General features: G+C 38.0%; 1 protein-coding gene across 1 annotated transcript in view; it reads left to right on the top strand.

The window, feature by feature from the left end:
- Nucleotides 1–1,251: 1,251 nt before the first annotated feature.
- TFPI (tissue factor pathway inhibitor) overlaps nt 1,252–26,943 on the top strand; it is a 29,707-nt gene continuing 4,015 nt past the window's right edge. Inside the window, exons 1-7 of the mRNA XM_088526988.1 lie at nt 1,252–1,365; nt 9,901–10,020; nt 14,954–15,154; nt 20,763–20,801; nt 22,416–22,592; nt 24,176–24,268; nt 24,733–24,828. Of these exons, the coding sequence (XP_088383114.1) occupies nt 9,906–10,020; nt 14,954–15,154; nt 20,763–20,801; nt 22,416–22,592; nt 24,176–24,268; nt 24,733–24,828 (721 nt within the window). The 5' untranslated portion in view covers nt 1,252–1,365; nt 9,901–9,905. The remainder of the gene's footprint in view (nt 1,366–9,900; nt 10,021–14,953; nt 15,155–20,762; nt 20,802–22,415; nt 22,593–24,175; nt 24,269–24,732; nt 24,829–26,943) is intronic.

The raw sequence follows: 26,943 nt of genomic DNA on the forward strand, positions 1-26,943 counted from the left end.
GGCTCTGTCTACTGTTCATGGGTGAGTTGGATTGCCTGGTCCTACGAAACGTCCAGAACACTTTTGTTTCCACCTTCACTCTGCTTCCAGTCTGTTAGGTTAGAGTGATGGTGCAAACGAATGCAGAGAGTCTTTTCTGTTACTAAGGAGAACTCCGACTGTGAAGTTAGGAGGACTAAATGTGGAAACAAGAGAGACATTAGCAGAAAAGAAAGCAAATACCCTCATGCAGTCGTCTGAGCTGAATCTACCGACTATTAACTGGGTCAGTAGGCAAATGGATTTAACTACCCTTAAGGGGGCTAAGTTAAATCCACTTGCCTACTTGACCCAGCTGATCACTGATTTATCCTGAAATGTGTTACAATCGGATTGTACTCGTGCAATCAGGAGCAGCAGAGAGGAGGTCACAGAAGGTGGCAGCAGCACCTGGGATGCCTTGCAGAAAGTTAACCTGGTATGTGCTTATGAGAAACTTTCAATCTGTTTGAGTACGGTAACAACTAGATGAATTTCAATCTTCCCTGAAGGTGATCTAATTTACTAATTTACTTCCCCAGAAAAGACTACTTGAGGGATCTGTATGATTACTAATAGTTACTAGCTGCATGTAAGGAACTGATGTTCAGCTGCTCTTTCTGTTGATCTTCTCATTGCCCTAAACCTGATTACAAATTCCCATCTTGTAATGTCCAGGGATTAGCATCTAATCTACTGCCTGGACATCCCAAGTCAACAGGTAACAGTTCTTCAGTCATGGAGCTGTATGACACTTTAGTTTGAGCATATATACTAGTGTGTTTCATCAGTAGGTGGTGTGTTCTAGCTCAAGGCAGAGTTGTCTTTGAAAAAAAAAATCTCTAGGAAATTCATTTGCTGAATGAAGCAAAGACTTAGACTGAATAGGTCATGAATGTGTTTTTTTTTTTTTTTTTTTTTTTTTTTTTTTTAAAAAAAAGGTTCTATTAAATAGCGAAGTCTGCAGCATATGTAAAACAAGGGGGCTATAATACTGTCTCCCCCACTTAAAAATTTAAAATTTCATTTATGGCTAATGCTATTTAGAGAAGAGTTACGCTAAACTGCAGGCAGATGTGAAAACTTTGGACAGGAAGCTTCCCTGCTGCAGCAGATCCCTGACTTTCACCCAGGGCGAGCGCGCCGTGCGAGAGCAGCGAGCGGCTGTGCGCCCGCGGGAAGATCAGGTTGCAACCCTACCTCGCAGCCCGGCACCCCGCGCTATCTGCAGCGGGACCGAGCGCAGGAGAATCCCGCCCAGCGCGGCTTCGGGAATTCTCCCCTTCTTATCCCAAGGACAGTTTCCAGGAGCGTGGTGAGTACTTTGTGACAGACTTCCAGTTTTCCGTGAGTAGTGTTTTTTCTTTACTGGTCAGAAAGGGATTTCTACTGCTATGTTTTCTTTGCTGTGTTAGATGCAGTAGGCAGATGTTTGAATTCAAAACCCAGCACTAAGTGCTGCAAAAAGGCTTCTTCCCCCGCCCATGAAACAACAGTGAAATACATGAAACTTCACTGTTAGTAATAGAGTTGCTGTTTGGCTCTGAGATTCTGAGCCCTGAGATAGCTTAAGCACTTTGAAAGAAAGCCATCCAAAAAGTGAGTGTGCTGATTTGGATCAGTCAGCTGGAGCTGACAAAAAGCTCTCATTTTTCAAAACACCATGTTCATGGCAGTATTGTGGAGAGAAGCCTGGTTCAGGTAGAATTTTCTGCCAGGATTTACAAATCTAAAGCACATAAGACTTGAAGTGTTATTAATATATTTTTTGAAGTTATTCATATATTTTGAGAAGTGCTACAATGTTTTAGGTGAACCAGGTTAATCTGATGCTAACATAAAGCAAATTCACCCAGGATGTTTATTGGAGTTTTGAGGAAACTGAGAATATGTGAAGGGGAAATGAATGAGACTTACAAACCTTGGTGCCGATGTGAAATGAAGAAACAAGCAGAAAATCAACTGTGTGGCTTGTTTGATTGGTTGTTTTATGTAATACCTTACTTGTATGAAACAGCCTTAGTTTCAATTTTAGTAACCGTGATACAGAAAACAGTGATACTAGTTTGTACTTAAAACCTATAGCTGAAAATCAGATAATTGAAGTACAGCTTAAATAAGGAGCAAGAGGTACAAAGCAATGGGAAAAGCGGGAATAGGGAGAACAATAACAATAGGACAGAGGGAGTGTGTGAAAGGTCGGTGTGACTCAGTGCTCTTAGAAATTAGTCACCAAAATGCTTCATGGAAAACATGTAAAGATATAAACCTTCCTTCCTGAATCTCATATGGACAGATGTGAAGACAGGAAGCTCTGCTGCCGGTTTGCCTTTCTCTTTGTAATCCTCCTTTCTTTGACTGAGAGCCCACAGTTCCCTGTGAAAGCAGTAGATTATATACATGTCCACTGTAAATTAAATTATTGTCTAGATTAAACTTGAGAACTGCAGTCATTAAGCAGTTTACTTTGTGCATAATGCTTGCAGTTGGAGCAGCAGTGAGGAGCTGAAGATAACTAAAACAGTCTGCGCTGGCCTTGCTTCCTGTGCAATATATGTTCCATGTGAAACAGGACATAGGAGGTTATGGCAAATGCATAACATAGGCTACTTTCAATTGAAATTAACTAACCCCTGTATCGTTACACTGTGTACTCTATAGTTCGTAATCTGGAGATACTTTATATCTCATTGTCAGTGTAGTCTATGACCTCCAAAGTCCCTCAGTATATTAGTGTGTTCCTCAATTAGTAAGTTGCTCATGAAAATTCACTTGTAACTCATCTAGTTAATTCTCTAAAATACAAAATGGCATACTGACAATGACAGCTTTATGATCTTAACTGAGGACACTTTGAACAATTTATGATACTGAATTTATCCTTAATCTCGCCTGGGAGTTAATATCAAAAGTCTAATGGTCAAAACTTGTTAATGCTTTCATGGTTGAGTGTCAGGCTGAGAGGGAGACGAGGCATGTTCAAAAAGGAGGCAGAATTTTTGTTGGAGAGGAAATTTTAAGAGATCAGGGAAAAGGTGGTTCAAATGTACAGCAGTACAGGTAGCGGTTGCAAAGATATAAAAGAACAAGCTTCCGAGCAGGCTGTCAGAGAAGATACCTAGGGCCTTTAGATAATTTAAAATCTTATCTCTAGTTTGACCAGAGTAAAATCAGTGCAGGAGAATTCCTGGATTCAAGATTTGGCTTTGAGGGCTGTTTATGGTTTGTTTGTTTTTTTTTTTCAATACCTGTTTTGTGTTAAAGGGGGAAACTCTTGGGGAACTATGGGGAACAAACACTGGCCTTCAGTTGGGTTGGGTGCTTATTTTTCCCTCCACTGATTTCTCTTCTGATACTTTTATTCGTGTTTTTTGTTTGTTTGCTTGTTTGTGTTTTTTTTTTGTCTCTGTGCATCTTGAATTCTTTTCTGCATGGGGAGAACACAGGCTGCTCTTACTAACAGTTGCTTACAGCCACGGAGTGAGGACAGTTTCTGGAAATACGAATAATGAATCCTTTAGGGCCAACAGAGAGGTTAGCCTCGTGTCTCATTCTGGGAAGCTGTTCTCATACTCTCTTTTATCAATGATGTTAACAGTACATCCTCCTTTTCTGTGCTTCAAAGTGAAGCAGTAGGTGGTTGAAGTGTTTTTTGCTGAGAGACGTTCAGTGTGTTCTGAGAACTTCACCCAAGTGAGCCAGGACATGTGCAAGAACTGAGGCAGGAAATCATAGAGCAAGAATGCATAACACCAGGGGGGAGTTTAGGGCTTTCAAGAATTAGATGACACTTGGGCATTGTAGTTGCTATCGTAAAGTCTTAAAAGAGAAGTTCTAAGGAAATCGGAACTGGATAGATGTTTTAGCAAGGATTTCTATGAACTGGGATCTGGATATCTAAGGCTCTTCCTTACACTTAAACCAGGAAAACAGAAAAGAGGCAGTATTGCTATCCTAATAAAAGCACAAATTACCCACTGCCATGTGTTTCCTATGAAACTGTGTACTTCACAATAGATGGTGGGACAGAGTATGCCTGGGGACTGCATGAAGCAAAACCATATGGAGAGTTGTGTGTCCTTTCCTGACAGTTATTTCACAGAAAAAGAAGCACTATTTTTAGTTGTCTTAATTTTTTCTTGTGCCTCCTTTTTCTTAACTACTTCCTGTTGCTGTCAATACAGTTCATTTTTAGTGCTACTGCCACCTTCCCTGACATGTGCCGTACATGGCTGACTATACCCCTGAAGTTACCTTGCTAATTTTATTTACTATCAAATAAAATGAAACAAAATAAAACTAGCCATTTGAACATGCTTACTCAGAATATGATTTGGAGCCAAGAAAGTTGAAGGATCTTGTTCCAAAAAACAAATTGTCCCAGAAGAACTGTTTTTAATATGATTATATTGAGAATAGCAATCACAGCAAATAGATTAGAAATACAAACATTATATCAAGGGAATACTTAGCTGATAAGTTTGTGTGAACTTAACAGAAAGGCCTGCAGAAGTTTATTAGCATTTTCTGTAAACATTTGTACTTTCTTTTTGGCTGAAAAACCACCTTTTCTCTCTGTATTTGTGCAGCCTCTAACATAATGAGGTTCTGGCCCGTGTCTTGAACTTTCATCTGTCAGAGAAATGTTATTTGGAAAACCGCAAGAGACAGAGAGGTAGAGGGGAAAGACGAGGCTGAGGCTCTCCGTGCTTTCAGTGTGCTAAGAAGCCCTGCCAGGAGAATAGGCCGCACTCTGCCACCAGTGCTGCCTGTGCAGGACACTGTCCTGTTGCTTCATCCTCTCCTGCCTCCTCCTCCGTGCTGAAAGCAAAGCGAGGAAACATTTGGATGTTTGGTAGGTTTGAAAATGCAATCTATTTGATCATGAGCTTGCGTAAAGTTAATAGTTGTATGTGGTCAAAATCAGTGAAAAGGGCATCAAGTAGGACGGGGAATGTCCTCCTAGGCCTGTCCATCGTATTTTCAATAAGTTGCAGCTTCACTTCACTTTAGTGTAATTACATTTCTATAGTGTATACAATGTGAAACTGCACTCAAATGATAACAAATGTACTCTATGACTCTACGACAGCCGAGACTTCTAACTGTAGCATACTTTGCCGGTCGCTACTGCTGACACAAATGCAGCTTGCAGACTGGATAGTAAGAACATTTGCTACTGGAATGGCCACATGCTGTTTCTAGAAGTATAACTAGTGTTTCTGCTTGCCTGTATTATTTCTTGCTTTTGTGCTCTGAGGGTAGCTCTTACTAGGATGTTGAAGGATTTTGGTGTTTGATTATAGGATTATATGACCTATGACCCTGCTGTCACCATGCAGTTTTCGTCCTTAGCCTAAACACCATGCCACATTACCTGGTGCTTGTGCACATCTTTCTGTGTTTAGTTTTACAAGCCTGTTCAGCACGAAGAGCTCATGGACTGGATTTTGCCTGAAATGTAGAATTTACTTAATCTTAATTTATCAGTTTGGGTACATTTTATCTTCCTGTTGAAGAGAATCAATACGGTTTCTTTTATGCTAAAGATATATGATGAAAACAACGTGGGAATCATATTACCAAGAACAGAGGTAATTTTTAATTACGTTCTTCAGCCTCGTGCACATAGTTCTGGGGCTGAGCTAGTGCTGCCAGGTGTAGGATGCAGATGCAGAAAAGGTTTGTTCTGACATCCAGGAGATCCTGTCTATAGGATCTACTAGTTCTTAGGTCCGTCAACTTCTTCACTGGCAATGCCAGTTGCTTCAGGTTGAAAAGACAGGTTCAAATGTTGCCTGGTTTCCCACCCAAGTGTGAGATTCCAGATGTGGTTTGGATATAGAGCAAGGCATAGTAAGTTTACATGCAATAGTGGTTAAATTTACTCCAACGGTGCCAAGGGTAGGCAAGGACAGGCAAATATGGCATTTGTCTGTGCCAGCAGTTAGAGCTGTGACATGGTATGTCACATCCAGTGATGTCACCACCAAAGATGGTACCTCTCAACCTCAATACCTCTTGTATTTTTATGAATACGTAAGTAACAACAGCAATGTATTTTTCTCTTGCACCTTCAAAGGTGATTAAGTAAATACACACTAGAATTATTTTCCAAGAAATTTCGCAACCTATAGATCTTGTTTCAGTTGCAATGAAGAGCTGGCTAACAAAGTCTTTCACAGTTTGAGGCTTACTGGGAATTTTCATTCCTCATCTTCCTTGAATCCTTAGACAACTTTCCTTACCTGATGTTGTTTAGGTGCTGTACAGCTGATTTTGTTCCTGCCACACGACAAGGATAAGGTTCATTGTAAAATATCAATAGCACACATAGTACAGTGCAGCAGAAACTGTCTTACAAGAAAGCAGTGCTCAGTTCTGAAGTGAACTTATATATATATGTATGTATACAAAAAGGGTTGACACATTTTTCTAGGATAAATTGATCAGTATCTTTATTTTTATAAGGAACAAACCTGGAAAGTACAGGCTTTTTGTTGTTCCTGGTAACAGTTCCTGTTCTGGTTCCTTATTTTTGTTTGTTTGTTTGCCTGTCATGATGTGCTTTGCATTATGCTGAGGAAGGGAAATTTTATTAACTCCTTGCAGGGGGTGGGCTTGGGGAATGTGTTGAGGCTGCAGGATTTCAATAGTCTGACACTAGTCAGCTCTTCCTAACTTTACTGAGTCAAGCTGAGAAAGTATTTTGCCTAAGCTGTGATTACTATTTTAATTTAAAAGGACACAGTTTTGTAGAACTGGTAAATGATAGGATTTTTTTTCTTACATTCTACTACAGTAAATGAGAAAACATGATGCTTTAAACAACTGTAAGATAGGATCTGTAGTAAAATACCGCATTTCTCTAAGCAGCCTGCTGACCTGGTCAGCTGTGTGACAGTATTAGAGGTACAGGCCAATAAATTCCCTGCCATGTGGGTCCTTGTAGACGGCACAAGACATCCTAGGGCAAATATAATACATTCCTTTAGCTTGGTGTGAGAACTGATTAAGCTACAGAAGGATTAGGCGTTTCACTACCAAAATCTTCACCACCACCCCACTCTTCATCCCACATTGCCTCATGCCCGACACAATCTGTTGGGAATGTATGACCCTGAGGGATGGTTTGCAAGAAGATAAAGGAGATTATGTGTTCTGTCATTAGGCTTTGTAAAAGGGCAGATGTGCCATTACACGGCTTATGTTTGCCCTCTTGGGAGATTTCCCATTACTTTCAACAAAGTGCTGTTTTCAGGGAAATGAAGCAGGGATAAGAGCAGAAATGCTGAAATGCAGTAAGATTTTCATTTAGGATACACATTCAGTTATTTATCCCAGTTATTTAACCATTTATGATGGTTATCAAAGGTAATTAATGAGGTACAAAAAATTATTTTAAAGATTCATCTCCTAAGTAAGTAGTAAAGAGAAATTTACTGAGGGTTTCCTTTTTTGACTGATTGATTCCTGTATTGTACTGTTTTGCTTTGTTTTGTTTTTCTTGCCTTGGGAACAGACTTTGGGGAATTTAGAATGGTTGAGTAAAAATGGATTGGCAAGTTTTGCAATCCAGAAGCTGTGTATTGCAGTTTCCTAGGAGGAAGGATCAAGGCCTAATTTTGAATGATACAAACCAAAATCAAATAGAATTTTCCCAAGCTAGTGAAAACTTTGTCATCATGTTTGGAAAAGCACAGGCATAGAGAATGAGAGCTGATTGTCCAACTTGGAATTCATCCAAAGACAACTGAGGTGGTGGGTAATTTCTAAGTTCTTTTGAGAAGAAGCTCATAGCTGTGCCAATGATTGCAAGTTAAGGCTTCTAGGGAAATGAAAGTGCTTATAAAATGCAGCTTTCCCACGTCCAAAAGAAATGCTCAGAATCCTGAAGAGAGCGTGTGCTACTGGGACTGTCATGAAGGAAAACTCAGAAGTACCTGGTGGGTAGCAACGAGGGGGAGAGTGGCCAGATAACACTTGGCCAACAATTCTTGGGAGGGAGGCAGACTTGGTATATGTTCCTATCCAAAGCCAGCTGCCACAAGAAAATAATTATCACATATAATTGTCAGATATCAGTAAGTGACCTTTAGATAGACTCACAAAAAAGCAAGGCAAATGACTGAGTGGGTTATGCAAATTAAAGGCAGTCAGTAGCTTTAAGAAATGTTATTAAATCTACATGTTTGCATGGTAGAGTGAACTGATAAATTGATGATTAAGTTAGCAGATTGCAGATAGCCCAATGACATGGTTCTGCTCTTTGGTTTTTGAGATCCTGTAGAGATATCCTGTGGCTGGAATGTAGCATTCGGTTGTAAGAATTGTAGTTCTAGTCTAGAAAAACAAATGCAGGCGCTATAACTTTTTCTTTGAAAAAAATCTCCAAAAATGAGTGATTCTGGCTGTTGAATGTCTTCTAACATTGTGTGTTTCAAAATTTGAATCAATTTTTTTTTTATGTAAAGAGTTACAGCCCTTCTATAAAGCAACTTTGAGTTACAGCCCTTCTATAAAGCAACTTTTTCTTTTTTTTTTAGAAATAAAAAATAAACATAGAGAAAGTTTGTTTAAAAATCATGAGTTCTAGCACAAAATGGGTTCTGCATTATTGAAGTTTGCCAAACTGTAGATAGATGGAAGATTTTATATATCAGTGCGTGGCTTAAGCTTAAAGATATGAAAGACGTGTTCTTTTAATCAGTTTAGCAGGAAAGCTTTCTGATGAAAAACTCAGCGTGCTCATATTTTCCCATTAGAATAACAGTTCCCTTGATCTCTAAACTCAGTTTCTTGGCAGGGGGGACATCTGTCTCTGTTCAGCACAAGAAATCGTAAAGATTTTTAAAGGGAATTGTCCATAAAGAATTGTCCAAGTAATTATTGCTACTCATGACATGCAGGAGGGAAAAATTGCCAGGAGAGCCTGAAAGATTCTGGTTAAGGCTCTTCTTTGGGGCTGAAGATACAACTGTGACTTCTGGCTCTGCACAGTTTCTGAGTGGTGGTGACAAAGTTGTTAATTTTTACTGTGTCCCTTCAACCTTTCCAGGGCGTCATTGCTTCCTAGACTTTTGCTAGTGCTTGCATGTTTTCTTGGATGCCACAGCTGTAGATTTACCTCTAAATTCATAGCCAAAGTTGTATCGCTCAGAGAAAAGTTTGGTCATAGACATGTTGCCCGCCCCTACAGCCCCTTCTCCAGGCCTGTTGCTGTAGCGCTGCATCCCGAGCTCAGCGACGTGTCGCCTCTTCCCCCGGAGCACCCCTGCTGCCCTCCCTGCTTCAATGTGTCTGCGGCGTCTGGCTCCGAAGGGCGCACGGACAAAACCACTAAGGAGAAAATAATACCTGAAGACCAGAAACTTCCTAGTCCTTAAATCCTTAACTTCTATTTTGGTAACTAAGACAACGTTCAGCATAATCCTTTAAAAAGGGCATATGCATTGGGTGTTTGCCCTATGTACCTGAAGGAAGTATTGATATTACCCATGCACACAGAGTAATATTTATTGGGAAAGATTAGAAATGCCAACCAATTAGTATAAAGTATTTGGCTGGGGAGTTGAAAAATTATTTGGAATAGAAAAGGTTACACTTTATGCTGATAAAACTGATTTAAAGAAATTATAGTAGCAATGCCTTCAATCTATTCTGAAGATGGGAAGATGGGATTGCAGTAAACTGAACACAACTAAAAATCTCATCCTGTTTTCCATTGTGCTTGTGATAGAATTATACTGATGTAACTCGTTATTTCTAAAGCTCACAATTTATATGTTTACCTTTGTATCAATGTACTTTATCGCTAATAATTTTGCACAGCACTCACTTTTGAGGAATCTAACTGTGCATTGTCATTTATGTGTTATTCAGGAAAGATGAAAGAAAGAAAGAGGGGATGTTCCTTATCTTTAGCCTTTATCTTCCTGTGCATCTGGATCATCGGACATGCAACTGCTGACTCGGATGACGAGAAAGAGGAGGATGTTCCAGGTACAAATTTGCAAAACACGACATGGAAAGCTCTCTCAAACAAACCAAAACCCACTGTGTTGAAATGCACTCCAGATGTAATTCGGGGAGGAACTTCCTCACAGTGGAACTAAGCAAGCGGCAGCGCTGAAAGAGCCCTGGGTCATTGTCCTAAGGGGACATGCTTGGAATTTGACAGTATGAGTCACTGTTAGGACTGGGGAGGTTCTCGGAGCCTTACTGCTACAGAGCTGTTGTTTGTTTTAACTTCATCAAAAGAAAGTAAGTTGAGTCAAATTTCTATACTGGATGTCATTGTGAAGATATTTTGATTTCATCCTAAACAACTTTGAGAAAGTAGCTGAGAGAAAAATGCACACCTGGCACATTATTAAAACTTTCTTCTTTCCTTTGAGAAAATTCTTTAAAAATGGTGATGTATTCCTCAAGCTGCAGAGAACTGTCAGTAGATACTTCTCCCATTTAGAAACCTGGCTAGGAATGGAACTTAAGGGAAGCTTTTCATATTGGCACTGTTATTTATCTGCCCATATCTTGTCCAATTTCCAGACAGATTATTTCTGTCTGTCAGTGTTCATTGAGACAAAAATATTAATTCTGTCCAATGATGGCTGTACTACAAATGAAGCCAGAGCTTTAGGACTTAGTCATCACAGTTTAAAATATATGAGTCATTCTTCATTAAGCATATGCCCAACATCCTTGTGTAACTGGATTGTTTCATCAAGAAGAAATTTGCTTCTTTTTTATCCTGAAACACGTAAATTCTCTTTCCTGTGAAAGTAATATCGCATTTGTCTTTGCTCTACTTATGCAATTCTCTTTTAAAAAAGACCTCATCCCCAGCTGCAGTTCAAAAAGGTCAAGTTTTCTTGTTTGTTGCAAAGCAAGTTGGGATTCTAGTTTAATTATTGCAATCTGCTGGATTAACTTTCCCTTTTTGTCCCCCTATGCTTTTATTTTGTTTATCAATAAAATAACATATCCCAATGTCTTTTAAAATAGTTTTTTATTTAAATATTTCACAACCAGTCATTTAAGATTATACTATCAGAAGCTAATTGAGTATGAGGAACAGTTCTGAACATTTGAGTCCAAACTATAAGAAAACTGTGATGCCGAGAATTTAGAAGGCTGTTTTTCTGACTACTAATGGTTCATCTGAAGTACAAATACATTTTACAAAAACGTATTTCAGAGTATTTTGATAATATTTCTGTAATAATAATTAGGTCACTGCTACTTAAAATTCCTCCTGTAGTTCCTCAGGAGTAAAATTTTGTTACCAGCAAATTTAACTGCAAAAATCTCCTAGGCTGCAATTTCACTGATAGCATTTGTTTTCTGACCTAAACAGTTGTATAGTATTAAAACATTTCCCCACAGAGATGTATACATTAAAATATATATATAAAACATGAGCTGTGTGCAACTGTTCTAGATAATGTCATACTTTATGATCACATTGCTATATCAAATGCTATATAAGAATTTCTTTGGTGTATGTTCGTTAGTATTTAAATTATAGTAGTAGTTAAGGTTACAAACGAGTCCGACATGGTAAAAAAGATTCTGAGTGTGTTCTCCCTTCTGGCAGTAACATTGTCATTTCTCCAGGAATCAATTACAATAATAATAAAAATAAAATATACATAGAACAGTTGATTTTGTATGATTTGGGGGCTGGGAGCCCTGTAGGTGATGATCCATCGTCTAAAGAGAATGACTCACAGTGAGCTAAATGTGCTTTTTATTCTAATGTGAAAGTTTATCAAAAATTAATGTGACTGCTTAAAGAAAGGGTAGGAAACACATGGGTAGGAAGAGCACTTGCTGCACTGTGTGTGGGTGGGAAGCTGTCAAATTAAGCTGACAAAGATGGAGAGAGAAAAAACAGTTATCCTTTTAGTGACAAGGTGCTTAGTTTTGATATCACTTATCAAAGACAGACATTTACAAGGAAGCCTGGAAAGATGACAGCCAATCTTTAAAATTAAGGATAGCCACAGAAGCTTATATAAGGGTGAGATCCTGTAACCTAAGCAAATATAACAGAAAGTGTTCTATTTAAAACTCAATAACATCCCAGTTTCAATTCTACACAGTGTAGATAAAGTTTAAATCTATTTTAATTTATATAGCTTGCTCTGAAAAGCATCTGCAATAATCCTGTTGTCTTTCATATTTGTTGTGCCATAGGTATAATGCAGAAATCAATTCCATTCCTAATTGAAAGGATCTATCTTTAACCTGCAGCCCTGCAGATTATCCTTAGGTTCTTAAAGTCATTGAACTCATTGATTACCGTTTATGGTTGAAACCATTTATGGTTTTATAATATTATATTGCTTACTAGTAAAGTAGTGCTTATTGGTATTGTTTATTAGCAAAGTGTGCATTTATCCTCTAAGTTTCATGTGCCCAGGGCTGCTGTGTGACTTGGGTCACACCAGTTTCTCTAGAGGTTTCGTGCTGCTGTTACTGCATGTCAGTCAACAGGCAGTAACTATGTCCTGGCAGCTATGCCTTGAGCTGCAAAAATTGCAGTATGAGTAACGTAAATGCAAGACTGGCTGTGCTGTGTTTGAGCTGTCTTAGCTATCCTGTGCTTGAGCTACTCCATTTCTGGCAGTTGACAAAAGTAGGAAGGCTGAAGGAATGGAGGAAGAAGATGGTGACATAGAATGTGTGTGCTGCACCCATGCTGGTTTGGAGCTGTTTCGTTAGCAGTACTTTGCACTTAGCCAAGCTGTGGGCTGCTTAGAGAGTTATGGCAGGGTGTCTAACACTCCGTATCCTCTGTCATGTCAGTTTACTGTGTATTTCTGCTAAAACATACTGCATCCTTGTGGTTTAGGGTAGTACAGTCCTATACTTTTATAGACTTTTAAAAAGTTTTCTCCGATTGGATAACTAATATAAATTCAACAGGACAAGATCTGCTGTAGAGGCCCAAATACATTTTCTTTTTAAAGAGATAAATCTAAGTACTACTCAAAAATACAAAATGGAAAATAACTGGATCAGCACCTGTATAACAAGGCTCTACTTGCTGAAAAGCAAGTGGAGGTTACAGAGCATTACAAAGAAAGTGTGCTGTTGTAACAAAGACGAGTAATTTATCAGTGTATTAAGAGGGAAAAAAACAGAATTATTATTCAACTCTATCTGTCACTAATTAGGCCTTAGATGCAGTATTATGTTAGCCAGCACACTTGAGAGAAGAAAAAAAGAAAAAAAAAAAAAAAAAAAAAGAAGTCTAGACTGACTGGAAAAGATTCAGAGGAGGGCAGCAAGGCCAATGGATAAAGAGAGTTGACTAAGGAAGTTTATTTAGCACAGAGATATTTGAGAGGAGACAAGGTTCTTTCAAAAGCAAGAGACTGGAGATATTATATTATTCTTCCTATGTACTGAAGGAATACTGAAATTGATTTGCAGTGAAATAATATGTAGGCTGTATTTTTTGGGTAGGGGGAGCAGAGAAAAGAGCGTATTTTGTTAGAAGGATAATGAAATACTGGAACCCGCCACCTCAGACTGTTGGGAATTTTACTCAACTGGAGGCTTTTGGACATTCGTTAGAAAAAATCTCAATGTATTTACCCATTAGAAAAATGGGGAGCTTGGATGAGATATTCTGTTAAAATTCCTTCCAGATTTAGATTACCATCTTCTACTGAAAAAGATTAGCTGACCTTCCCAGTAGTTATCTTCTCTAAATGTCATATATCACGCAGGACCTAAAATGCAGTACGAACAATTTGTCCCCAAGAGGAGATCTTGTACTAACCATTAGTTTTCTCCAGATAAATTCCAGGTGTAAAATAGAGATATGAACATTTGTGTCTATGCAGATCTGGCCACTCACACTTTCCTTTTCATCTGCTGTTCCAGCTTGAGAAACAAAACTAATTCTAGATCCATCTGTGTGAGTTAAGTGTTCCCGGGGGGAATAATGGGGAAGAATTCCATCGCTGTTCCAAGGCGCAAGAATGACTCAGTTCCCTCGAATCCCGTAGAGATGACTATCTTTACCATCCTTTGGTTATTGTTCGGAGGGAGAGGGTCTGGTCCCTCTGGATTTCACAGGGTAGAGATTTAGTCAACAGATGGTGATCTACTATCACTTCTAAGAAAACAACTGTCTCTGCTACTTCATAGATTGCCAAAAGTGGCATCCACACACTCATTACATTTGCAGCAGAAGTCAGTAAATTTCTCAGTGGTTTGGGTGTCACTCGCTCTGACTCCAAAGGAAAGGCCTTGGGAGACAAGGAAAACAATGATTTGGTTTTTGGTTCTGTGGGTTTGATGGGAACTAGGCAAGGAACTGAGACCAGAAAGTTTCCAAGAGAAACTCTCCCAAACTATTACTTCATCTTTACGCAGTTTCACAGCTATACATGCGTGCTGTTTCTGCCTTGATAGCTTGCAACATTGGTGTAGCATCATGTAGCAAGCAAAATGGACTAATGTCTGAAATTCCAGGACTTAGGAAACCTAGGAAGTTTTCAAAGCCTCTTTTGATTGGATTGAACTGAGTCAGTGACAAGGGGCATTTTGAGATGTTTTCTCAATGGATTTTCTCAATGTACGTGTTGTTCAAAATTGTCCATTGGCTCATGTGCATAAGCCACCATCTGTGGCTATTTGTGGAGAGTGTGATGAGGACTTGAAGCTTACAATATGAGCTGTTTTGGTTGAAAAATACAGTTTGGAAATTGCAATTCAGTTTAAGTGAATGGATCCTGTGTTCCAGTGAAGATGAAAATACTCTCTTTGCATCAATATTTCAGGTGTTCAGAACTTCACAGGCTGTGGGACATGCTGTGCCCCTCGAAGAGGCAGGCACACAACCTGGTTTTGAAGTTAGGCTGTGCAGTGCAGCAAACTAATTTCATAGTAATTATGGTACTTCTCCTTATCACAGGTGCTGCTTTACCACCACTGAAACTGGGGCATTCGATTTGTGCCCTGAAAGCAGACGAAGGCCCATGCAAAGCAATCCACATGCGCTATTATTTCAACCTGCAAAGCCGCGAGTGTGAAATATTTGAATACGGTGGATGCTACGGCAACGAGAACAACTTCCTCACACTGGAAGAATGTCAAGAGACATGTGTGGTAACAGGTCAGAACCCATTAACCTCATTGCCCTGTTAGCTCTTCATTTGTGTCTGCTAGTTGTCATACATGAGGCTCCTCTTGATACCTAAAATGATCTTGCATTTATGGGACTCAGGTGGAGTGTGTCTGTGTCGAGAGGGAAGTGATGACTATAGAGAGAGACCGAGGGGCAAAACAACGCTAGGAAGACAGTTCCAGAATAGCCAGCTCATTGAAGCTGAGTGGTAACGCTTAGGTGATTCACCAACCAAGTATTTTTTCCCCAAGTCAGTTCATACCCTGGATATTACTGATGATGGTGATTTATAGAGCAAAGCAGCAGTAGTTTCTTCAGTGAGACTAAGTATAAATAATATCAGTCTGACATGGTGCACTGTATGTGAGCATAAAGTTTCATTGGTGAAAAAGTATCAGAAGAACTAATAAAACGCATCCTTGCTAACAGATTTTGACTGTTATTGATCCCTATATATTTCCAAATAGGAGTCTGCATGGTTTTATCCACTTGCTAAATATTAAGTCTGATTACTTAACCACTTAGACCTGTTTTCTGATCTGCTGGCACCCCCGTGTGGCTTTTTGTTGAACTTGATGCTACTGAGAATCCTCTCAAGGCACGGGCATCCTCACCCTAGAACTGCTGCTTCACGAACCCGAGCCTTTAATTTTTGAGCAAAAGCAAATTTCAGATTTTGTTTTTAATTATTCTATTTTGCTTTGAAACACTTGTGTGTTTGTAAAAGCTCTGACAGATGGGAAAAAAGGACACTAAGAAATGTCTTCAGCAATTGGTCAAAAAAATCAAATCACTCCTTACTACCTGACTGAGTAGTAGTGTCTCAGTACTCTAAGGATTGGTTTGATGCTGTCTTGTAATGACTTCTGGTAGGATCCACTAACTCTCCTGAGAGAGGAGGTGCTCCAAAGAAGTGGCAAGAATCAGTCATTATCTCACACTCATTTCAGGAGCCATGTATAGGTAAATGTAACCTCTACGGTATTTAAATAAGGTTTGTGTTGACATAACACATCATCAAGGAATAATTAAATGTTATTGTCATTCCTTAGTTGTCAAAATAATGCCATCTATTACTTCAAGTCACAAAAGAGAGGATGTAAAGAAAAGCATTCTTCTGAACATAAATATCCTGTGCTAAATGCAAGCAAACATGTAATCAATGAAACTCAGTCCGTCTACCTGGATCTAAATTGGGTCTTAAACCAACCCTTACTGAATTGGCCAAGAAGCGAAAGAACCTTTAGCTCAGTAATTTAATTTATTTCCACGTTGAAGGGTCAGATACTGCTGGAAGTGTGGATTAGTATTTTGGTATTAGATCAGGTATGTGTATTTGTTTCTTTCACCATTAATTATTGCACAACTGTTTTCACTATATATTGTTATTTCTCTGGAGCACATTATTTGTGTCTTTTTTTTTTTCCCCCAAACCTGAGCAAAACAGATACATAATATAGAATTCAAGTGAATGATGACAGATGATGATGATGATGATGACAGGTCTTATTAGAAAATCAGAGCAGAAAATTAGTGCAGAAAAAAAATGAAAGACCCAGTTTGTGTTTATTCAGTACACAAAGGTAACATGAATGACATTTCAGTCCTTTCTTACCTCAGATATTTTGTTTTTATATTGCTGCAGATTGTTCTATAAAAAAATCTGTCTGTTTGTCCTATTCAGAATAGAATTATGCAATATTTAAGGACAGCAAACAACCCTGTGCAGCTTATAGCACAGTTTATAATCAGTAACACCTTTAGATTTGGCTCTGGTTTCTCATAGTTTTGGTAGTTCTATTATCCCTGTATTTGGGTCATTTCCTCTGATTTTAGTGGATGGTAGTAATGGAGGCAGGAACGTGCTGCTTGAAAGGCAGGAGCTGAACTCTTTTTAGATTTGGGCTCAAGGCAGCCACCCACTAAACCAGAGGTAAAGGACTGCTTGATCATTTGCTATTCATCACCTCCTCAGGGGTTTACAGCTACAGAAAATGATATCCTACCTATATTTAACCCAGCCTAATTGGATTTTTGAGTAGGAATTAATATTACTTATTATGTGTGTTTGTCTAGAAGATGTCACTCTGGCCAAACCAAATTATGTTATTTTTATGAGCACAGAGAAGAATTAATATAATTTTGAATAATTTTAAAATGTTACTCAAGTTGTGTCATTAGTATTTGTCATAGTAATTGTGTGTTTACCTGACATTGGCCTTTCTATGCTAAAATTCTTCCTTTGTCATGCAATTAAAGTTTCCATGAGTCATAAGTTTATATCAAGAACTTAACTGATGTTTTCTTTCCATGAACAATGAGACCAAAAGGTTCTTTCCATATTTATTAAACTTTCATAATAGAAATTAACAGAACTTACAAATGAAATCCACAGTTCATATATATGCAAGTTTAAAAAAAGGGTGTCAGCAAGATTGTTCAAAAGAAAAACCTGCCTTTAAAGGCATTTTTCTCACTGCTCTAGTGCTATTTCACATTTTGTTTAGACAGTTGTGATAATCTGTCTCTAGGCATGGCCCCACAGATTCAACAAATACAATTCTTAAAGACAAGAACTGGAAAGCTCTTTTTCCTGATTAGCATCCAGTGTCAGAAAGACAGCAGATTGACTTTTGGCACGTTACTTCTCTTATCTGGTTTTGGGTTTCAGCTGAATCCACAGAATTTTTGCCATCCTTAAAACAGAGTGGTCTGCAGACTGCAGCTGCCAGTATCTCCTCCAACCACACAACTTCCTGGTGGCTTGGAATGCTTTCCCTAAATTCATGGAGGCAGAATTTGTAATGCAGAGTGCACAAAACTCATGATCAGGTGCCATGGACAAAGTTCTATTCCTCAGTCTAATGTTGCTATTTTGAGCAATGGTGGTGTTTTGACCTTAATGTACATGTTGTATTGAAATCTGAAACAGATCTTCTGGGCTAGATTTTGTACTGGCATATAATTGGCTTAACTCTATAGAACGAAAATGAAAGATTATTTAAATGACACATGGCTTTGTGACTGCATGTCAGTGTTCATCCTGAGGTACAGGATTTGGTGATCTGTGATTGGAGAACAGCTAGGAGCTGAAGCAACGTTGACCCATCTTGTATGTATTCTCTGAAGAGAACATCAGGTCAAATGGTTCAGTGGCACACAAAGCACACTGCATACTCAGCCGTGAACCTATCAATTTATTTTTCCCTTACCAACATAATTCAGTAAAACTAAGTCCTGTTCATTAAATCTGACTCTGTGCAGGCTCATAATACATGGCTTTATTCATTTTATCTGAGTATTTCCAATATTTATTACTGAGGAAAGTTCTCTTAGCAAATTTGTAGAAATCACCCTGAAAAGAAAATTTAAGTGATGGGAAAATGCCTAAAAATGAAGACATATCTAAGAGATAGTCAGAGAATTCTCCCTGCTGACCAGTTTCTCGATTCTCAGGATAGAATCTAGATACACAAGAGGTCCTGATCATGCATAGACTAAATAAAGGTCAAGTCTGGTTTAAAGAAAAAGGAGGGGGGGAAGTTGTGAAATTTACCAAGTCAGAAAAAATAGCTGAAGTAGCCCAAATGTCTGATTTTCCATTAGTAAGCACAATGTCAAGAAGTGAGCTGACACAAGTGAATTGCTAGGGTTCTTAAATCGTAGTGACTTTAAAAAAAAAAAAAATTACATGAATAATCCTTCAGTGAAAGAAACAATCAAGTCCCAGAATTAATTAAAGTCACCATGAGAGAGCTCCAAATGTGTTTTCTCTCTGCTTCAGGTTGGCCACTCCAAGTCTCTCTAGGACAGTGTTCTGATTCATGACGCAGTCTCTTAGAAATCAGCAGTGGGGGTTTTTTTTCCCCATTTTTTTTTTTCTCGTGCCCAAAAGTCACCGCTTCAGAGAGACAAGTTTTCCTGTATCCCCAAGTGTTTACTGAATATGAGTACAATCACAAGTATCAGCGCTAGCACAAAGTTCCTGATGGTCAAGGCAGTGAATATATGTCCTAATAAGACTACCTCACCTTTCACACATGGCAAAATACCAGCTGGTAAGAGGTTCTGGACGTGACAACAGTGTTCATGTCTGTTCTTCACACAGCAGAACTACTCAGGAATATAGTGTGTTTGCAGAGAAAAAGTTAACTCAGCTGTGGATTTGGCTTTTTGGATAAAACCAGGAGCAAAAGACACCATTGAAATTTTGGTGAGATTAAAAAAATCTAGGCCTGTGTAAACTCAGAATAAATTCTTCCTGTTTTGTGCCAGAAGAGTAGAGATCACATGCCAAAGCATGATTGCTGATTTGGGTCAGAAGGAGACAGCTGTGTGAAATTAGTGAAATTGCCTGATGTGAGTGTCCAAAAAAACAAAAAGAAAGGAAAAAGAAAGAAAGGTCATGGGTTTAATGCTGAAGGCAGAGCCTGCTACTAACAGGAAAGACTGGAAATATGTTCAAACAAATGCTGTGTGGGCCCAAAGTACGTGTCATGTCTATGAATAATATTTTTTTAAGGATGCCAGCTGCATTGTCCTAGAGAAGGAAGGAAAATGTATCATGAAAGAATTTCTACCAGATAGACTTGCTTTGAAAATATAATACAAGCCATGTTTCCAGAAGAAAAAAGAAAAAAGAGTCTAGAAAAATAAGCTGCGGTAGGATTATGGCACACAAGAAGACTACAGCTAAAACTAAGTACTCTTAGCAAATCTCTTAAAATAGGTGCCATGGCAGATATGACACTGTATAAATGATGGTTACAAGGACTTGCAAGAGACTGTTTTAAATAGTTTGAAAAAAAAATTCTTTTTTTCAACCCTTGTTACAAGCAATAGCTTGGCTAATGTGTAACTTCATGATTAGACAGCCTCCTAGATGGGAATGGATATGGGATTTCAATTCCTGAAAAGGAATGTGAGCTTAAATTCAAATAATTGAGCAAGTACAAAAAAAAAAAAAAAAAAAAAAAAAACAGCCTGTACATTAAACATGTCAATAGAAATTTTATCCCCACTGATGGTGCATTAAAAAACACAGTGCAAACAAGTTTCTGTCTCTACTACCCTCCGGACAATTGTAGGTGCTTGACAATATATTTTAATGTCATGAACAAAATTAAGAACACTTTACTTTGACACTACCTGACATAGCAAAGGAAATTAGGTAGCATGGCTTCTCATGAGACTTATGTTCATCACTAACTACATCAACTCTAAAGCTATTAGCAATATCAAGACAAGGGGTAGCAGTTGGTCAAGGCTACAGATTAAACCAATTTAAAGGAGTAAGATTACCTATCATAGCATTGTGCTTTTAATAAGTTGGGGATGAATTTCCCTATACAATTCAATAATGGCATCATTTCATTCCAGTACTTTCTGAATCCTCAATCTTCTAATACCAAAGAACTGATATTTGAGTCCTCCGGTAGAACAAACTTTTGGGCTCCTTCAATAAAGAGAAAAAAGAGAGGAGGAAGATGAGGTATTTCTCCTCCTCAGCATTCATAGTCACTGCTATGTACCTTGGTATCACATGCAGGTGAGAATTCATTTCTCTCAAATATTCTTCTTTTTACTTATATTACAGAATTTCCTGTGAAGAGGACGTTGGGAAAATTTAAGGAAGGTAATTATGCTTACTCCCCTATTCAATGATAAGGGGATTAACCTTTTTTGGTAGATCCGTTAGCTATAGTTTTGACTGTCTCCTAATAAAAACAACTGAAGTTAAATTTTACTCCTGATCTTCATATTTTATGGACAGTTCTAGTTACCAAAGATGATAGCAGCAATTTCTTCCTTCAAAAGTAAGCACAGTATGGTTGTTTCATTGTCTGTCTTCAGGAATGAGGGAAGAGGTTTCTTAGGGGATGCAAGTCTTATGTGATTAACCATGATACACAACTATTTATAAAGAGTTTGGAAACACTTTACTGTATTCACAGTTGGAATGAGTTTTCCTGTTCTTGCTGAAGCAGACCTGCTTTAGCATTGCCTCTGCAAGGCTGCAGTTCTCTGCTGTTGAAACTCCTGACAGGACAACAGGCTGTTCACGCTAATTTAAATACCACATGCTCAGGTTTCCTAAGTATCTGGTGGAAAGTGATCAACTCCTAATTTAAGCCCTGAGAATGGTCTGTGTGAAACACTGTGATCTTTTGAGGGAACTTTTGTAGCTGTTACGGATTGTTAAATTTGGTTCTTAATCTCGTGATGGTTTATCCCACCTTGCCTACTGCTACGTTTGGGATTCATTTACACTGGGTCCTCTGCCATCTCAGTGTCATTGCTCATGTCTCAATATTCTATAAAGTTTCATCTGTAAAAGTTGCCTGTGTGTCACGTCTGGTATCATTGTGTTATGCGATAGCAGAATACACTTTTTTTTTCTGCAAGGCCGCTCAATCAAGAATCATTTTTCAAAGTTTATACCACCAAGAATTTGAGAATGCTTACGGATGCATGTCATTATTCTTGTGTGTTTCTCTTTTGAAATTACAATTTAGAGAAAAAAATAAATACAATGAAAAAAGCAACATTTGGGGATGGTATTTTAGTTATGTGTTTTTCTTTACTGTCAGAAGCCATGATAACCTATCTTGATATTTAATAAAATGATGTTATATTAATTTACTAACTTTTTATTGCTTGGTAGTGTAATTACAGATTGCAGATGAGGAACTGGAACTGAAAAATGATTCTTAGAATAGCTGCTCTGCCTCCCAGTTTCCTGTATCTATTTATAGCAGTGGTCTGTCGCAGACAAAATGCATTGTTAGATTTTTTTTTTTGTTCCTTTTTTTCAAAAAACACTATTTCCTTTTTCCTTCTATTTTAAAAATTCTTTCTGTATAACTCACACTAGTATTAAGTAAAATAAGTACATAAATAGAATTAAAAAAAATAGAGTAAAAACTAGTTTTCCCCTTCCTAGAGCTTGAGCATAGGAGGGCATGTAAAGATGTCATCAGTCCTCATTTTCCGGGATATAATTTACTGGATCCTGCCTGTTTGAAAAGAGAAGAAAAAGCAACAAAAGTGTCCCTATAATGTTCCAACACAATTTTGCAATATTATAGCTAGAACAAAAGCAGTTCAACAAAGCAGCTGTGTTTAGTCCAGGGTTGCAGGTTTATTTTATAAACTTCTTTCAGTTCAATAGTTATCTTAAAATGTGTGGGGTTTTTTTGCCTTTTTTTCCCTCCCCCCAACCTTGTTCATCCTTTACTGTTGTTTGTAGAAAAGCCAAAGTTCTGCTTTCATGAGAAAGACCCTGGAATTTGCCGAGGCTATTTCTCCAGGTATTTCTATAACAAAGAGACAAAGATATGTGAAGTATTCAAGTATGGTGGGTGCCTAGGAAACCAGAACAACTTTAAGAACTTGGAAGAATGCCAGGCTACCTGCCAAAGCAGCTGTAAGTTGTTGTTGTTGTTGTTGTGATTCTTAGCTTTATTATTGTCTAAAAAAATGCTGTGTTTTTAGGGTTTTTTCAGAGGTTAAAAAATAGGTAACTCAGTGGACCTAGAACGTGCACTAATTTATACTCGAAGCTAACATGTTCATATATTAATAAAAATATATAAGGAAGAAAAAACATTAAGTAAAAAGGAAAATTTTTATAAATCCAAAATGCACTATTAATTAACCAGAGAACTACTTTTTTTTACCTTTTTCACATCAAAAAATTAACTGCATATATTTTAATTTTACAAATTCCTGCAAAATAATTATGTAACCTATGTATGAAAGCACATAGTATTAATTTTTGTAAATTTTCATATCACTGCATATATTTAACTTGAAATAAGAAGCTATATATGTGATACATAACTTGAAAAGTAATGTTAGAGTACAGACAGATGGAGAAATTGGAGTGACATCATTTTCAGCCAGAGAAGGGATATGTTCCACCATGAGTTTCCTCATTCCTTAAAGCATCATACATTTCTCCATTAAATGTGTGATGAGATGATAAATATTATAAACTCAACTCCCTAACATAAAAGTTCCATGAAATTTTTAAATGCATTCTGAAAACATGGGTACCAACACTGAAGAAGGCAGGGTCTTTACAGTAGTGCAGAGAGTATAATAAAAGGGAATCAAGAAACAGACCTATTGTGGTCCTCTGTCAGCCACACAAGGCTTCATAATTTACCTAAGATATGCCAGTTACTTGGCTTTATAATGTTTAAAAATGTAAATATATATATGTATATATATATAATATTTATTTATACATTTGATTATATTCTTTTTAAACTAGTTCTCACAGTTAAAAGACATTCCAAAATAGGAATTTCTGTTTTCACTGTTTTTCTCTTTTGCTGTTTCCTTACTTCCTGCTGGCTTCCCACCAAAGAATCACAACCTGAGGAATGAGGAATGTTCACTTCCTTCTCCTCTGGATGATAGAGCCAGGCCTCTGAGGCTGTGCAACAGGCATTTAGACTGACCCCAGATCATCCTTCTGCTTCCTCCTGCTATGAATTCTTATGAGTTGTTCTATTTCAGAATACAGTAACCTTTGTAACACCTCTGTGTTTCTCCGAGTACTTCATTTTTTTCATAGGACGTTCTCCCATCCCAAGGCTCCAGACACTTTTGTCTTGCTATTCTCTCATGGGCCTTTTTCCAGGACTGTTTCATAATATCCTCTTGGCAAGCTCATTCAAACTTAGAATAAGACAGATCCACTATGGTTCCTTTTTGAGAACTTTAAAAAGTTAGGCCTACAGAGCCTACCTTCCCTGAAGCATTTTTCATGGGCTCCGATTCCGCTTTCATCTCTTGGATCAAAAATTCCAGGATGCTTTTCTTTCCCTAACTTTAATCTGGAATGACATCTCCTTGTAACTTTATATTAACAAGAAAAGGGAGATGCTTTGGGATCATTGCTGTTATTAAAGTAGATCAAAGTACTTTATTTAGAATGGTAGAGATACTAAAATGTTGATATAGATTTTTTTAAAAATCATTGTTTTCTTTTACTTTTGGCGAATTTATTGCCAGTTGCTCCAACTGAAGATCACCCAAACACCATGAACAGTAGTTCCCCAGAAGAGCCTAACCAGTTTCCTGGATTTTTTGGTAAGAATTTACTTTTTTCAAAGTTAACTGTTACTGTCTTTTTTAAATGCAGGGACTCCTCATCTTGCTCACTCACTTTCCAGTGTGCTAGGGGACTTATATCTTAAATCAGTTTTGTAGACGTTTGGTTGTTAGTAATAGTACATATCTTGAAAGAGAGTTACAATTACGAAGGCTAGACTGTTTCCTAGTAATACAGTAATAACCATAAGGTGGTTATTGTTTTCAATTTAAGTCTTATATTAATAAAATTAAGGGAGAAAAAAGAATCCAGCCTAATGTTGCATCAGAACATGGGTTTCATATACTTTGGAGGTCAGATGTTAAGTTTCTTTCTAGTAGTAGTAGTAACACCATGGAGCAGGGCAAATGGGTGCCTGTCACAGGTTACTTTTAGAACTTTGCAGTGTTTAGAAGATCCATCACTTATTGTCCACTCTCCTCATTTTTTTTTTTTATTTTAGAAAATTTACTACCAACTGTTCCAAATGAAAAGCAGTCCAACATTGTTAACGGTAGCTTCCCAGGGGAGGAACGGGACCGCATTCCCAGTTTTTTTGGTGAGTTTTTGCTTTTCCAGTTCCAGCTTTTGATCTGCTAAAGGCAGGCACTGCTTTGGTTTTTCATTTCCACACGTGTTTCAATATATCCAACTAAAGAACAGGTTTTTGTCTGTGTCAAAGATCTTCATTAGCAGAAAAAGTGATGATAAAGTAATATATTGCTTCTTAGCCATCTTCTATGGATATAGCAGACTGCAGCACTGACCAAATCTTGTTCTCTGAAAGTGTGTGCTTCCTAGGAAGATTTAAAGACCAATCTCAAAGACCCAAATAGTGGTGCTCAGTTCTCTCAGTCAAAAGAATACTTTTTTACTGATTGACACCTGATTTAAAACTGCTTTCACCCGTTAAGACCGTATTTGGACTATGAAATATGGCCCATTTTCCATACTAATTTCTTGTTTTCACTAAGGTCACATTAAACCCCATTCTGAAAGTGGTTATGACCAAAGCCAGTGCAAATTACTTTGGGGTCTATTTTTACGGCTGGGTGTGCTGCACTGATGTGTGGCACAATGCAAACAAGACTCAGGACCACAGAGGCTTGGTTTTAACAGTGTAGCTGGGGGCTGTGCACTATAGACCGCTGGTTATTGTGGATGCTGTAAAGGGTGTTTGAATTTGAGGCCTGTCATTTTTATGATCCACAGTTGTGCAAGAGGAAACAAGAAACAGTTGGAAAAAGACTGAGCATTCCTACCAAGAATTTCTGTTGGTTTTTTGCATTTGCACCTACTGGTATTTTTGGGGATTGAGTGATCACTTGCAGATTCACTAAGGTTTTTGTGTTTTATATGGTCTATAAAACAAGGAGATACAGGATAATATTTCTGTGCTCTTTGCCAAAAAATATACATCTAAAGAAGCTTGAATGTGTGTTGTATTCTCTTGTTGATGCATTGCGATCACAGGCATTTTGGGTTGAGGTAAGTTTCTGTGACAGATTTTTATTTTTTATTTTTTAACATAAATAGCATCAATGCACAGTTATCAAAATGTCTTTATATAGAATGGTAAAGCTTTTGTAAGCTTGTTTTACTGGAAATATTTGCGTGATTGAGGATCTGGTAGTAAGCGTAAGAACATGATAGTATATACATTTCTTGAAGATTTTTCCTCACGATAAAAACCTCCCAATCCCCGACATAACTAACCTCTAGAAGCAAAAAGGTATGTTTCACTCCATTTTCTCAGAGGATCCTGAAAATGAAGGGTTCTTGGCTATATCAGGACTACTGAATTTTCTGTAGGATCTGTTTTTTTGAGAGAGAGGTGAAGGTAGTAGGTTGGTAGGAGAAAGACTGAAGGATTAATGGTGCCTGGAGTAAGCATCATTGACTCAGGAAAGAAACATGGCCCGGGAAGGACTGGTGAGTTTCAAAGGAAAGTCTGAAGATTCCTCCCTTTCCTCCCCACAGAAGTGCAGGACTATACGATTGTTGTCCGCCCTGAAGCCACTTACTGCCCTTGTGGTACCAACCTGAACCTTTCAGGCTGTGTGAAGTCGGGATGGACTGTCTGAGAGGGAATGGCTGGTTCTCATCCTCTTAAGCACAATCGAAATACCTGGTCTGCTACCATAAGATTTATTTTTACATGTCGATCAGTCTGTGTGTGTGTGTGTGTGGTTTTTTTTGTTTGTTTTTAATAAATTTAAGAATTGCAAGCAGTTGTGCATTATAGGATGCCTTACCTTGCAATTGAAATGCTATTTCGTCTTGATTTCAAGAAAATATGCAGATTATTGATGGTGTGTATAACTGTGAGAATATCAGATTAATAGATTTCTAATGAAGTTCTTGATCTTCAGAAAATTCCTTCATGGCCGAATGAAAACTAATTTCTTCATTCAATACATAACATGGATCTCCTAGTAGTGTCACTCAGCAATGCACATCCTGCAGAGAATGAAGACTCTTCTGGCCTCATTATTCTGCAAGATCTGAGCATTTATTCTGGGGAAGTCGGAGAAAGTGAACCCAGATACGAAACCTTCTGATTTTAGATTGAAGTAATGTGTGGTGTGACATTACTAGTGCCATACTCCACATCTGACTTGTGAAGTATAAAGAGAATGCAGGCTCAAAAGTCAGTTTTCAGCTGTGACTGTGG

Source organism: Tinamus guttatus, unplaced genomic scaffold (assembly GCF_059628265.1).
Source record: "Tinamus guttatus ecotype Peru unplaced genomic scaffold, ASM5962826v1 Tinamus_guttatus_pri_ptg000260l, whole genome shotgun sequence".
Taxonomy (NCBI): domain Eukaryota; kingdom Metazoa; phylum Chordata; class Aves; order Tinamiformes; family Tinamidae; genus Tinamus; species Tinamus guttatus.